The sequence below is a fragment of the Neomonachus schauinslandi genome, chromosome 12, assembly GCF_002201575.2.
Source record: "Neomonachus schauinslandi chromosome 12, ASM220157v2, whole genome shotgun sequence".
Taxonomy (NCBI): Eukaryota; Metazoa; Chordata; class Mammalia; order Carnivora; family Phocidae; genus Neomonachus; species Neomonachus schauinslandi.
Window position 1 is genome coordinate 104502580 of NC_058414.1, and position 13176 is coordinate 104515755.

At 50.0% G+C, this 13176-nt stretch overlaps 1 protein-coding gene across 1 annotated transcript in view; it reads right to left on the reverse strand.

The window, feature by feature from the left end:
- Positions 1–13176, reverse strand: part of PTPRN2 (protein tyrosine phosphatase receptor type N2) — a 628914-nt gene that overhangs the window by 24279 nt on the left and 591459 nt on the right. Inside the window, exons 20-22 of the mRNA XM_044920028.1 lie at positions 7823–7942; positions 6467–6633; positions 838–891 (exon numbers count right to left, since the gene is read on the reverse strand). Coding sequence (XP_044775963.1) covers positions 838–891; positions 6467–6633; positions 7823–7942 — 341 coding nt within the window. The remainder of the gene's footprint in view (positions 1–837; positions 892–6466; positions 6634–7822; positions 7943–13176) is intronic.

Sequence of the window (13176 nt, forward strand, 5' to 3'; positions counted from 1 at the left end):
ACACAAACACACACGGATACACACGCACCTAACACACACACACATGCAGTCACACACACGGATACACACGCACCTGACACACATGCGGTTACACAAACACACACGAATACACACGCACCTGACACACACACACGGATACACACACACCCGACACACACACACACTGACAGACTAGGGGTCTGATCCTGGGACAGAGCTCCTTTCCATCCAGCAGAAAGGAACCTTCTGTAGGACAGTTCTACCAATCGGAGCAGGTTCTTTACCCAGATGAGGAGGGTGTGAAGCCCGGGGGAGACGGCACCCTGACAGTGAGTTTCAGGCGGCCCTCTGCTTATCTGCGTGGCTGTAACGTGCTTGAGGAGCCGCTGGATTTTACCAAAGGCCAGACTCCCATCCTACGCGGGGCAAGGCCATCCCTGTGCTAATTCCCGATGCTGTCCCTGTTCCTAACGGGCCCCGAGCATTCCCCAGCATCCAAAACTCAGCTGAGTGAGTTGGCGGCTGAGACATTGCCACGGACGGACAATCCCGTCCCAAGGTGTTTGTGTGGGGGCAGCACGCGGGCTTGAGAAAACACAGGGTATGAGGCCACGCGTGCGGCCGTGGCCTGCGGGGCCCAGCACCGGGGCGGCCCAGGTAGGTCGTGCGGCGCAGCGGGGCACGCACGCCACACACGTCATGAGTGGCCTAGAAACTTCCGTCTGCAGCTTTGGTTCCCTTCAGAAGTGCCAGTTAGGTGCATTACGAAGCAAGGACAGAGTTCGGCGGGTATATTTAACTGTAGCTTTCTTGTCAGGTAGGGAGCACCGGTTAATCCGTGTGAAAAGTTGTACTTGCCTGCAGTGAACAATTATTGGACAAGAACGGCCCCTGTAGCACTTGTTTACTTTTCTGAAATAAAAAGAGACAGAAATCATGGTTATGCACTACGACTCTTATGTCTTGCAAACTAACTCTTAAGCCAAAACAAATAGACCGTATCTTTGACATCATTTTGCAAGAATAGCCTGTTTTGACAAAGAAAATCAAAATTACACACACATTTTCAAAGATTTATTTTTCTTTTCAATATTAAATGATTAGACAGAGCTTTAAAAACAATTCTTACATTTTTGCAATTTCCCTTTCCCTTTCCAAGTGAGAACCCGGGGCTTCCATCACCAGCCTGTCCTACCCCTCCGTCTGCGGCTCCAATCAGCTGACTGGTTGGTTGTTACATGAGGATCTAGGTTCTTTGCTAAAATGTTTGAGTTTTGCAATTTATGCTCAAAATTTCTTACATTCTAGACATCATACTGGAATATAATATTACTCTATTGTCTCAAAACAGCATCTTACAGGTCCTTCTGGATCCGTCCATTTGGTCGGATTTCTAAATTGCGGAGAAACCGCAGTTGAGACAAGTCCTTCCTTTGTATAAATCTGCGTATGTTTACAAACAACTCTGCTGTGCAGATTTTAGACCAGAATTTATGAGAATTAACAATAAGCATAGATTATTTTGTAACCAAGCCTTAAATCAAAACAAAGCCCTGATTTCAAATCCACTGTATCAGCTCCAAATTTGTTGAAAGTGAAACAACTAAGCGTGTTTACAAAGTACATCAGATTTCTCAATAAAATATTTCTGAATAGAGAAAAGTCAATGAAAAAATGTGTGAAGGGCCGTGTTCTAAAATGCTCCCTAGGAATTTCCGCAACGTATATGACATGAAGCTAAATTTAAAACGAATGACAGTGCAGAAATAAAAATCTTTTTCCTTGCACTGGACATGGGAAAACATCACACATCTTTGTGAAGGCTTGCCTGCCCAGCAGAGTCGGCTGGAAGCTCATATTCTGTCAACTGGTGGCCTTGCCTCGAAACCTCAGAGCTGAGGGGTCAGGAGGTGGGGGGGGGGCGAGGGAGGAGGCGGCTGGTGCAGGTGCCCAGTGGGTATTTCCATGTCTGCCCCCAGAGCAGAGCCCAGACAACACGGTGGGGGACAGCAGTGATTGGTGGCATGTGGAGCTTGCAGACCACCCAAGATGTCTTAAATATGAGAAGACCCAGAAACATGGGTAGAACAAGCTGCTCAGGGTCCCTATGGCCACGTGGCTATTTCTGCTGGACTTTTTCTTACTTTCGAGGTCCACTGCAGTGTGAGGGTTTCTTGGGAAGGTGAAGGAAGTACAAGTGAACTCACTGAAATCAACAGTGGGCCAGAATGCCCGGAAGGTTCTTGGGCCTTTGAGAATAAAACAGACTGGAAAATGAATCGACTAATATCTCCGTCTAAAACCTCCCATTCTTTGGGGCGCCTGGCTGGCCCAGCTGGTGGATGTTCAACTCTTGATCTCGGGGTCGTGAGTTCGAGCCCCAGACTGGGTGTAGAGATTACTTTAAAATTAAGAAAAAAAAATCTTAAAACTCCCATTCTTGACTCAGGTTGTAAAGGCAACATGAGCTTTAGGTCTGACAAAATAGATGCCGGATCCCCAGGATGTACCTCAGTGTGAGCGACGTGAGGCCCACCAGCTCCAACAAGGTTGTGCGTGGGCACGCTCACCCCACTTGTGCACGTGTGTGTACACCCGGTGTGTGCGTGCGTGTGTGTGCAGAATCAAGCAAGCTCAGGGTCAGACTAGATTTAGGGAGGCTTTATTCCTATGGGCCTTTTACTTTCAAACAGAAGATTTTATTAGAAATCTCTTGGTCGCTGAATCTTTTAGATGTGAACCTCCAACAGTCTGTGATAGTTCATACTTGGTAGTCCAGGCTCAACGTTTGCCTGCTCACACACTGCTCAATCTCCAGGTTCTGGGCATTTTTTCTGATGGGGCCAAGCGCAAAAGTAGTACATTAAAAAAAAAAAAGAAACAAACAACCACCAAATTCCCTTGTTTGGACTGTATCAGTTTCAGAAAACCGTAACTGTAAGGGGCCAGGAGAACAGGAGTGTCCCGTTCATAGCTGGTCAGCCCCGTTTTTGGCAAAATGCATTAAGAATAACTGCTCTTAGGGGCGCCTGGGTGGCTCAATTGGTTAAGCGACTGCCTTTGGCTCAGGTCATGATCCTGGAGTCCCTGGATCGAGCCCCGCATCGGGCTCCCTGCTCAGCAGGGAGTCTGCTTCTCCCTCTCCCGCTCCCCCCTCTTGTGCTCTCTCTCTCACTCTCTCTCTCAAATAAATAAATAAAATCTTTAAAAAAAAAAGAATAACTGCTCTTATAGAAGACTAAATGCTCTAATAACTGCTTCCGCGGTCCCTGCTCTCCTGTTACAGAATATTTGAAGTATTACTTTCTCCAGCACATTGCAACTGGCTGCCTCAGCAGGACCCAGGGAGGTTTCAGTGCGGCTTTAATAATCCATGCTGGCCCCGCCCAGGGCTAAACCTATTTACAAACAGCCACGAACAATCAAGGAGACGCGCAGTGTGAATACAATGTGCTGCTGCCGTGGTTTAGAATTTTATTTACAAAGAATCACGTGCTTGTATTATTACAACATAAAACATCACAAATAGAAAAGTAAAAAGCGAAACGTAGTCCACAAAAGCGTTCACCTGGTTGACCCAAGACAGAGATGCAGAGTATTCATGAAGATGAGAAATACACAGCTGTCTTGTTTGACTCGATTAGAACAAACCATCAGTCAGCAAGAGATTGCAAACATTCAGGAAAATGGATATTATATATATTTCAACAGGAGGAATTCACGAGAAAGAACGATTAGTAATACAAACCAACCCCCGGGTCACTGAGTGAGAAGGAACCGCCATGCGACCAACAGCAAGCAAAGGTCAGAGGTCGTGAGAGGCTCGGAAAAGGGGCTTTTTCCCCCACTGCCCTGCAGCAGAATCACAGCCTCCAATGATCACTTTTGTGACTATGCAACTGGGCTCATATTACTAGCTGCAACATCACAAAAATGACACTGGCCACCGCTCGTAGCTGGCAAAGTAAGGGTCTGTCCGTTTCTACAGGGATCAGCGTTGTGAGTGCCGTTGCCCACAGCAAGAAGGGAGAGACTCAGAGACAGAGAGAGAGTTTTTAAAAGCAAAGCCCTCACATGTGATGCTAATTATCTCTTGGTTTTTGCAGCTTCTCTTTAGAGTGGAAATGTGCTCCCTCTGGGCTCCAGAAGTCTGTAATTACATGTCTCCGTGCCCGACGCACCCTGGCCAGAGTGGGGGAAGGCTGGGCAAGTGTTCGGGGTCGGGGTCGGGGTCGGGGTGGGGGGAGGGGGAGACCTGCGCGTAAGGCGACCAGTGTCTTCGGAAGCTGAAGCCTCTTCCCGATTGCTGAACTTTGGGTGGCTCTTTTACCCAGAAAACCCCAAAGCGGCAGTCCGTGCCCGAGAGTGATGCTCCCGAGAACGTGATCGCTCGTGCCCACTCTCCAGTGAGCGCACGACAGGCAGCCAGGTCTGGAAAACTGGGCAGTGCCGAGTCAGGCAAGCCAGCAAAGCTTTTGATTCTGATGGACTTGCAAATTTCAACTGAACAAAAACCTCTGGAGCCTTATCTCCTAAGCCTCTGGGGAAAGGGAACTTTGGGAGTCCGTGTTTCTTCAGGACAGGTTGTAAGCACAGACGGCTGGTTGTGTATTGTTCAGTTCCATATATGGATATGGATTTCGACGTACGCCCATATGCATATATGTACAAACCCACTGGATGAGCGTAAAGACGGGGGTTAGGATGATCTGCTATCTGTGTAGCCACATCCATTTTGCCAGTAACGGCTGTTTCTCAAAGACTCTATCTCAGGAAATGCGCCCTAGGTCAGATTTTTAGATAGCCTGTCTTTAGGCATAAATTTGTATTAAGGAAAGGTATCTGACAGCCAGGACGTGGGGGTGGATTGGGAGGGAACTGTGTGTAGTCAGTGCTTTGCGGTGCGTTCAGGACTCGATGCATCGTGCGCGCTCGGCCTCTCTGGGCGAGGTCAGCAAACGTGCGCCATGGCTGAGATGCCATGTGCGCGTCTCTCCGGGAGCTCTTTCACACGCTATTTGATCCAAAGAACTATTCAAACAAAAATTCTGTTTTGCTTTTCAAAGTAGACTAAAAGGCAAAAGAAATAGTATCACAATAACCTTGAGAATGTCTAACACACAAATTAAAGAAATGCAGAGATCAGCCTGAAACCCCACTGTCTCGAGTTACATAGCCGGAGACTCAAGGATGGTAAGTAACTGTTCAGATACAAATCACTCTGTGATTGGGTACAATGCTGGATTAAGGTGCATTTTATTTCTTAGTTCATTGTTTTGGATCTCTGTCTGCTTTTGTGATCAGGCAGGTTTCCAATCCGTTAAACGTTAAGAGGGGCTCTATGGAACGGAGAGCTCAGTTATCATGCTGCTCAACGCCTGCCTCGCTTGGTGGCTGCTCATTCTTCACCACCATGCAACAGCCAGTGCTGACCACCGTTATCACTGAATCCAATGGACAATCCAAGCTTCCATCTTAAATTTCCCCCTTTTTTGCCTTGTCAATATCTTCCTGAAAGATGGAGTCCAGCATTCATCTCAACAGTTCAATAAACACACTTTAAAACAAGACAGCCCCCTGGGCGACTGGCTGACCGGAGCGTGAACAAAGACTGGACGTTTCCAGACTGTCAGTTTCAAAACTGCACTAGACTACACAGTCATGTGCTGCTTCCATGCAGGCTCTCCCCCAAGGTCTAAGGTCACCCGGGCTGGAATCTGGCCCCACACTTGTTACATCTCATTATCCTGTCCAACCAGATAGTATCCAAACTAAAAATCTGCCTTTTCCTCATCCATATTCCGTGAAGCATGAACTTCAGGACTCTACCACTTGGAGAATCTTATCAGAAATAATGACCGCATTTCCACAATTCTAAGGCATCTATGTCCCCCCCCCTTTTTAACTCCTCTAAAACCAGAAAACATCTTTCAGTTAATATGTACCTTTAACATAATCTCCTTCCCCTCCCCTCTCCTATATATAATCATAAATACAGTTGACCCTGGAACAACATGGCTCTGAGCTGCGCTGGTCCACTTACACCTGAGTTTTTTTTTTTGATAAATACAGGATGACACTGAAAATGTATTTTCTCTTCCTTGTGATTTTCTTCATAACATTTTCTTTTCTCCAGCGTACTGTTATTGTAAGACTACAGCGTATAATACACACACCATACAAGCTATGTGTTAATTGACTTCTTATGTTACCGGTAAGGCTTCCAGTCAACAGGAGGTTATTAGAAGTTACGTTTCGGGGGAGTCAAAAGTTAAACGTGTATTTTCAACTGTGTGGGGGTTGGTGCCCCAACCCCGTGTTGTTCAAGGATCAACTGTATATTTATAATCTATAAATATAAAACGGATGGCGTGTCTTACAGCAAATGGCCTCTTAGACACAGGAAATCTGGTGTCAGACCGCGTTCCCCCCTCTCTTATGCCCACACTCTAACACGTTACCCTGCTTAGAGCGCTGTTTGTCATACCTGCGGAAATCCAGGAGGGACCTCGCGGAGGAAGGCACTCCCTGGTCATACCAGCTCAGGAAGTGGAACTGAGTCACCGTGCGCGTCTCGTTGGTTTGAAGGTTCTTCAGATAGAAGCTCCTCACGAGGAAATCCTCACACCAGATGTGCTCGGAGACTAGGTTTACCTGGACAGGAGGACAGGGTGCATTGGGACGTAAAGCATTGTCTGAGCAGGGAGCCACTCTGAGCAAGGAAGGGCGGATACTACGAGGACCGCATGTGGGTCGACAGCGGGCTTAATGGCTCTTCCCACCTTCTCAGTTTTTTTTTTTTTTTTTAAAGATTTTATTTATTTATTTGACAGAGAGAATGAGAGAGAGAGAGCACATGAGAGGGAGGAGGGTCAGAGGGAGAAGCAGACCCCCTGCCGAGCAGGGAGCCCGATGTGGGACTCGATCCCGGGACTCCAAGATCATGACCTGAGCCGAAGGCAGTCGCTTAACCGACTGAGCCACCCAGGCGCCCCCCACCTTCTCAGTTTTAACGGGGTTTATGCAAAAGATAACTGTTGGTTTTTAATGTCACCTAGGTGCATTAGTCAGATTATGAGAAAATTGTGTTACAACCCAAAACGATTCCAGCTTTCATCTTTTGTATTTCTAAGCTATCTAAACCTTCAAGAAAAACTATACCTTGGAACAAGAACACCTGTGGGTTCCACTATAACTTAGGTTTCACTGCAGGTGGTTATCAGCTAGAGGTGGAGAGGAGACCAAAGGAGTCACGCAGATAGCGTGACTCGGCACTTCTCCGGGCCAAGCCCCTTCTCAGCAGCCCAAAAGCCACGACTCTGTGATCTAGGATTCATCTTCACGCTTCCACTATGGGACTTTGGCCTTCTGACTAATTTTTAACGCAAAACAACAGATGCATGCTGGTACGTGTTGAACTGCCCAAGTTGGTGCAGTTCGTTGTCGATGTGGGTAGAGTCCAGCGAGAGAAAGAAGCTTGCCAGCAGGCTGCCCTCGAGGACGGTCGAATCTACAGACCCACAGCCCTGAGCACTGCGCAGGCAGGGCTCTTCCGACAACAGACCCGGGAGAGGTCTTTACTCGGGACCTGGCTCAGCGGGCCTCCCTGTGAGGTAAATGTGTTTTGGTTCCTCCTGTCTGAATTTGGAATCCTAAGACTTTAAAAATGAAGACCACACTCTTTATGCCAGAGCCCGAGGTGCCACAGCATGGCCTTTTGGAGGGTGTGGGCACCTACGGACTGCGGGGCCCTGGGGATGCCTGGGGAAGGGGCCGCCCGGGGAGGTGGGGGCGCTGCTGTTCTCCACGGCCGCGGGTGGGTGGGCGGGCGCCTGGGGAGTACCTCGTAGACGTGGTAGAGGTTGGAGCCTTCGTCGGGCCAGTAGTGGTAACACTGTCGGATGCCGTTCTCCGAGAGGGGCGTCAGCATGACGATGACCACGCAGCCACGCTCCCACACCATCTGCAGACAGAGGAAGGCCCGCGGCCACCGCGTGACTGGCAGGTCCGCGCGACAGGCGCAATGGCCGCGCTCAGCGACGCGGGCCCAAGGTGCTCGCGCACGGACCAGCATCCCCCTTTCATCGGACCCTCCTCCTCCGTAGCTGGCTTCCCATCTCGGAACACGCCCCGTAGCCTCCATGGTCCATGCAATACTAAAAACAACCACCAGGGGTTCATTCCACACCTCCGAGAACCTCTTAAGACCCGTGTTCCTCGGTCTGGCTTCCCAACTTTGGATCTGTGAAGGGAGCTTTCTACCACGCGGCACAAACCCACAACATGGGCCCGCGGGCGGGCGGGCGGGCGGGCGCCGCTCTGCGTATGTCCGCCCCTCCGCGTGGTGCAGACTGAAATTGGTCAGCACCATCATTTTTTGGTCGTTGTCATTATTCTGCATGACTAGAAAACCATTTTGCTTTGTGAAGCTGCCGTCCTATCAGAAGCAGGCTCTCCTTACGGAGAGCAGCGGCTGGGGTTTCATGTACCTACACGGAATATGACCATGCTCCTCAATGAAAACAGAACCGAGTTAATAATTCATAGCAGCCACATTATGAAGCGTCTCCCAGACACAGTGAACCGATGGCCGCACATCCAAATGCGGAGAGGGGGCAGACACCAAGGCCCTCCACGGGACTCCCTCTCAAATGCAACTCCCAACTTCGTGGCTGTGGGCCTGTGTATTAACACTGGAGCATAATCACGAAAACCATGAATTCTATGGGGCACGCTGAGGTGGCGCTTGCAGACGTGTATTAGCATATTAAATTATAGAGTGAAGAGGAGTCTGCTTTCCCCGCAGTGGGTTATGGTGACTTGACAGAAATATTTATAAGCAACTGCATTTAGATGTAAATTTCATATCTAAGAGATCTTCTATTTCTTTTAAATACAGATATAACAATCCAATTAGAATCTTGTCATTTAAAAAAAAATCCACATAGCTCAAATATAAAATGCGTTTCCTTCATAGTTCATGTTATTAAATAACCCCCTTTAAGTGATATTTTAAAAAGAGACGTGTCCACGGTATTTTCCTCTTTGAATATTGATTTATATTCCCGCGTGATGGGAATAGTCAATGCTTTTACGGCACTGTGCTGTGTCTCATTAACATTGGAATTTCATGGAAACTGCTGGTGTTTATGAAAAAGCCCACAAATAAATATGAATTATGCCCAAACCTATATGCCTTCATTTTCCTTAGCGCAAAGCCAACCACAAGATGAGAATTCAAAGCATGTGTCTCACTTGCAGCTTTCAGGCTTTGCAGCCTGCCCCACTAAATTGGTCTTTCCAGCACATAACAATTTAATGTGTCTTTAGAAGGTGGAGAAGCTCATTGAAGCCATTACGAAAATGAGAAGAAACAGAGATTTTATGAGTGTAATAAAAATACAATGATCTAGACCATAAACTAATCATCTCACACTCTTCTTGTGCCACCCAAGTGTGACATTAGGAAGCCCCTCATTTAAAGAGGAGTCCGCCCGGCCGGGCAGTCCCGTTCATTGGTCCGCGCATGCCGTGCTTCCATTCAGGAGCCCGCCCGGCTCTCTGAAGACTTGGTTAAGATTAAATCCAAATGAAACTTAATTTAAACAAACAATCCCGAAGGCACTCTTGGGGATCATATTTCTCTTTAGGTCACCGTGTCTAAGAGCAGAGAGGGGAATTTAGTAAATCACACAAACAGGCGGCCCCCTCGGGGCCTGTGTGTCTGCTTGCTGGGCGGCGGGAGTCGGTGCGCAGGGCAACGGAGCTGTTCCCGCGTCGCTTCCCACCTGCAGCCGCTGCCTCACCCGCTGACCTTCACGACACGCTGAGAAGAGTTAATGCGGGTTCTGGTGGGATCCAGGACGCCAGCCAAAGTTCAGGTTAGAAACAGGGACAAGTTTCTCTGTTTCCCCTTCCGTGGCTCCCCCGGCCCTCGGGCAGTACCCAGCTGCAGGAGGGGCTGTTTGTGCGGCTAGTCTTCGGGAAATCCTGATCTTTCTCTTCTGGGAAGCAGCTATCCACCCGGAGGCCCCACTGAATCTCAGAAGCGAGGCAGTTTGCTGAGTGAGTGAGCTAAATGTGTGAATGCCAGAAATGGTGATTTCTAGCACTTTTCTGTTCAGTGTCAGAGACCACGACACTCCTGGTCACCTCCTGGTTTACCGGGCACCGTTACGGAGCACCCAGCACGTCAGGAGATTCAGAGGTAACTAGAAGTGCCCGCTGAAAGTGGGGTGGGGACCGCGCCCCGCAGTGCGCCACAGGGGTCTGCAGTCCTGCCCACAGCTCCTTTCGCGCCCAATGGATGACTTTTCCCAAACAGGAAGCAGCTGCTTCCATCCCTGGATCCAGACGAGGCCACCAACATGGATGAAACATGAGCCTTCAGGGCTGGATCCTGATTATAAACCAGGGCTGCGCTTGGAGGAGCTTTCTGGAGAGCTTCTCAGATGCTCCGGCGCCCCCCCTCGGGAGTGCCCCCGAAGGCCCGGGACACCTCAACAGTACGGCTTCACGGCTAGGGACGGGAGCGATGGCGGCCTCTGGGGTTTATGGTCCCTGCCAACCTCTTCTTTGGTGACTGTGTGCTGCGGGAGTGGGAGGGGTCTGCTCGGTGTCCCATGTCACCACCTGCCGCCAGTCCTTGGGAGCCCGCCCTAGGCTGCGTCTCCCGGGGACGCAGCGGAGACGCGGCGGAGACGCTCATGACGCTGTCACTGCCGATGGGGACCCCACGTGGCCTTGGGCAGCAAGCAGGCAGGTAACGGGACATCCCGTGGCTCAGAAGGTCGCTCTGGTGACAGGAAGCACACACCTGGGCCGCTGCGTGATCCACCCTGAGGCAGTTTACTGACGGTTGATAAGAAAAGCCAGATTGCTCTTTGTTACCGGTTGAGTTTTGTCCCCAGAAGAAGATATGCTGAAGTCCCAAATGCCGGGACCTGCGAATGTGACCTTATTTGGAAATAAGGTCTCTGCTGATGTCGTTGAGTTATAGAGGGGGTCATACTGAATTAGATTGGGCCTCATAAGAAGAGGGAAACCCTGGGCAAAGACAGACCCTGGCGGGAAGCCTCGGGACTGCGTGGGCCCCCCAGATGCTGAAACGAGGAAGCCCCTCCGGCACCTTGATTCCAGATGTCCGGCCTCCAGAACTCTCAGAGAAGCCCCCCAGCAGTAGAAAATCCAAGCTTAGCCTGTGACTCCCCAAAAGCTTGACTACAAGCCTACAGTCGACTAGAAGCCTTACCAGTAACGCAAGCAGCCGATTAACACATGGTTTATAGGTTATATGTACATTATTTGCTATATTCTTATAATAAGGTAAGCTGGAGGAAAGAAAACGTTATCAATAAAATCATAAGGAAGAGAAACTACATTTACAGCACTGTTCTGGAAAACATCTGCATCCAGAGGCCCCGGGCAGCTCAGACCCGCGTTCGAGGCTCAGTGGCATGCTCACTGCCAGTGGCCTCCTCGGGGCTGAGCGTGCCCCTCCAAGGGGCCTATACAAACCCAATTAAAGCAGATGGAAGGAAACCACAGTCGTCTCCTCATCCAAAGTCTTTTTCGAAAACTAGCTCTTCAGCAAGCCAAACTCTTTCAAAGCCCAGCTAAGGCATGATTAAAGGAAAGCTGACCCATCCAAAATCGCAAAGGCCCAGGTCATGTTCTCCGCCAGGAACCCGGTTCCTCCAGGCATAAAACTTCTTCCTGTACTTAGATCTCTTGTGATGTGTCCCATTCTACCTTGCATCATCCTTATCATGTGCTCACATCTTTCTCCCACTAGCCTGGCATCTCCGAGAAGACCGGATGCTGGTCTGGGCACCGTTTCTACCCTCCACGGCAGCCAGGACCGTGACTTACTAGAGAGGATGCTCGGCTGAAAACAATACATGTGTTTAAAAGAGACCCTTTGACTATTTCTGTAAAAAGAGATAAAATGCTGTCAAAGGCATGCCTGGAAGAAGTTCTCCCAGGACCTGCTTAACGTCAAGAAAAGCTTTTTTTATTTTTCATTCTTTTAGCACATGAACTGTTTGCCTGGGTGATGGAGCTGTGGGTGCGTGAGGAGACAGCTCTTCTCCATGGGCTCCACATCCCCCCGCAATCCTGACTGTACAGTGCGTTTCTGTGGTGGACTTATTTTTACAGGTTGAACAGAGATCATCTGAAGTCTGGCCATGAGGAGGCTGACTCACATTTCAAAATAATAAGGAGTCAATTAATGAGGTTTAGTAATGCTTGCGTTTTCCTCCTTACAAGCTCGCTGACGTCAGTCAGCTCTAATGTGGTCTGAAATAGACCCAAAAGGGAAAAACAGGTGTCTGCAACACCTCTGCAGTCGAGGCCCTGCCCTAGGCCTCCCCGAACACTGCGTCTGCGCACGGCAGCAAGCCCCCTGTGGTCACGTGCTCCGCGTCAAGACACCGCGGACGGGGGGGGGGGGGGGGGGGGGGGGGGGGGGAGACTTCTGCTACGTCTTCCGTGCACAACTCATAACGCGCCCACCTGACCTGCCGCTCAGCACACAAACGGGTCAGCGCGGCCTCCCTCGGCCACGAAGCCACCCTCCTCGCTGTGTGATGTTGGGTGCCGGACACCCTGCCCCCAAACCAGTCCCACGGCTGCCATCCCACAGCCCGTAAACGGCAGCCTCGACTCTGAAATCCCTTCCCACCAGGAGTAAAGGAGAAAGCATCTAAATAAGAAGTCCTTGCCGTGTCCGTGGAACCGGGTTCGTTTTCTTGGAAAGATGGCACGGCTGGCCTAGCTGTCCAGCAGACTGGAGGTGGCTGGGTGCAAACACTGGTCCCTTAGGGTTCCCAGAGCCAGGCCACCGCTTCCAGACCCGACTTCTTCATCCAGCCCCTGGGCAGTCGCTACGGGCTATTCATCACAGGTGTTTGGACGTCTGGGAAGTTACCTGGACCCGAGGGAGCGTCGCCACTTAGAACCATTGGCAGTCCCTCAGCCTTGCTCACCGTTCAGGTTAAATATGTGTGTCGTCTGCTTAGATGAAAGTGCCATGCTCAGGCTGCCACTTTCTTTTCAAGATGAGAACCAGGTATCAACGCATAAGTCCAGCTGTGGGTCCCAGAGAAGGAGGAGGGGGCGTGAGGGAGGATGAGGAGGAGAAGGTGGAGAGGAAGGAGGGGAGGAAGGAGGAGGGGAGGAGGGAGGGAGGAGGGG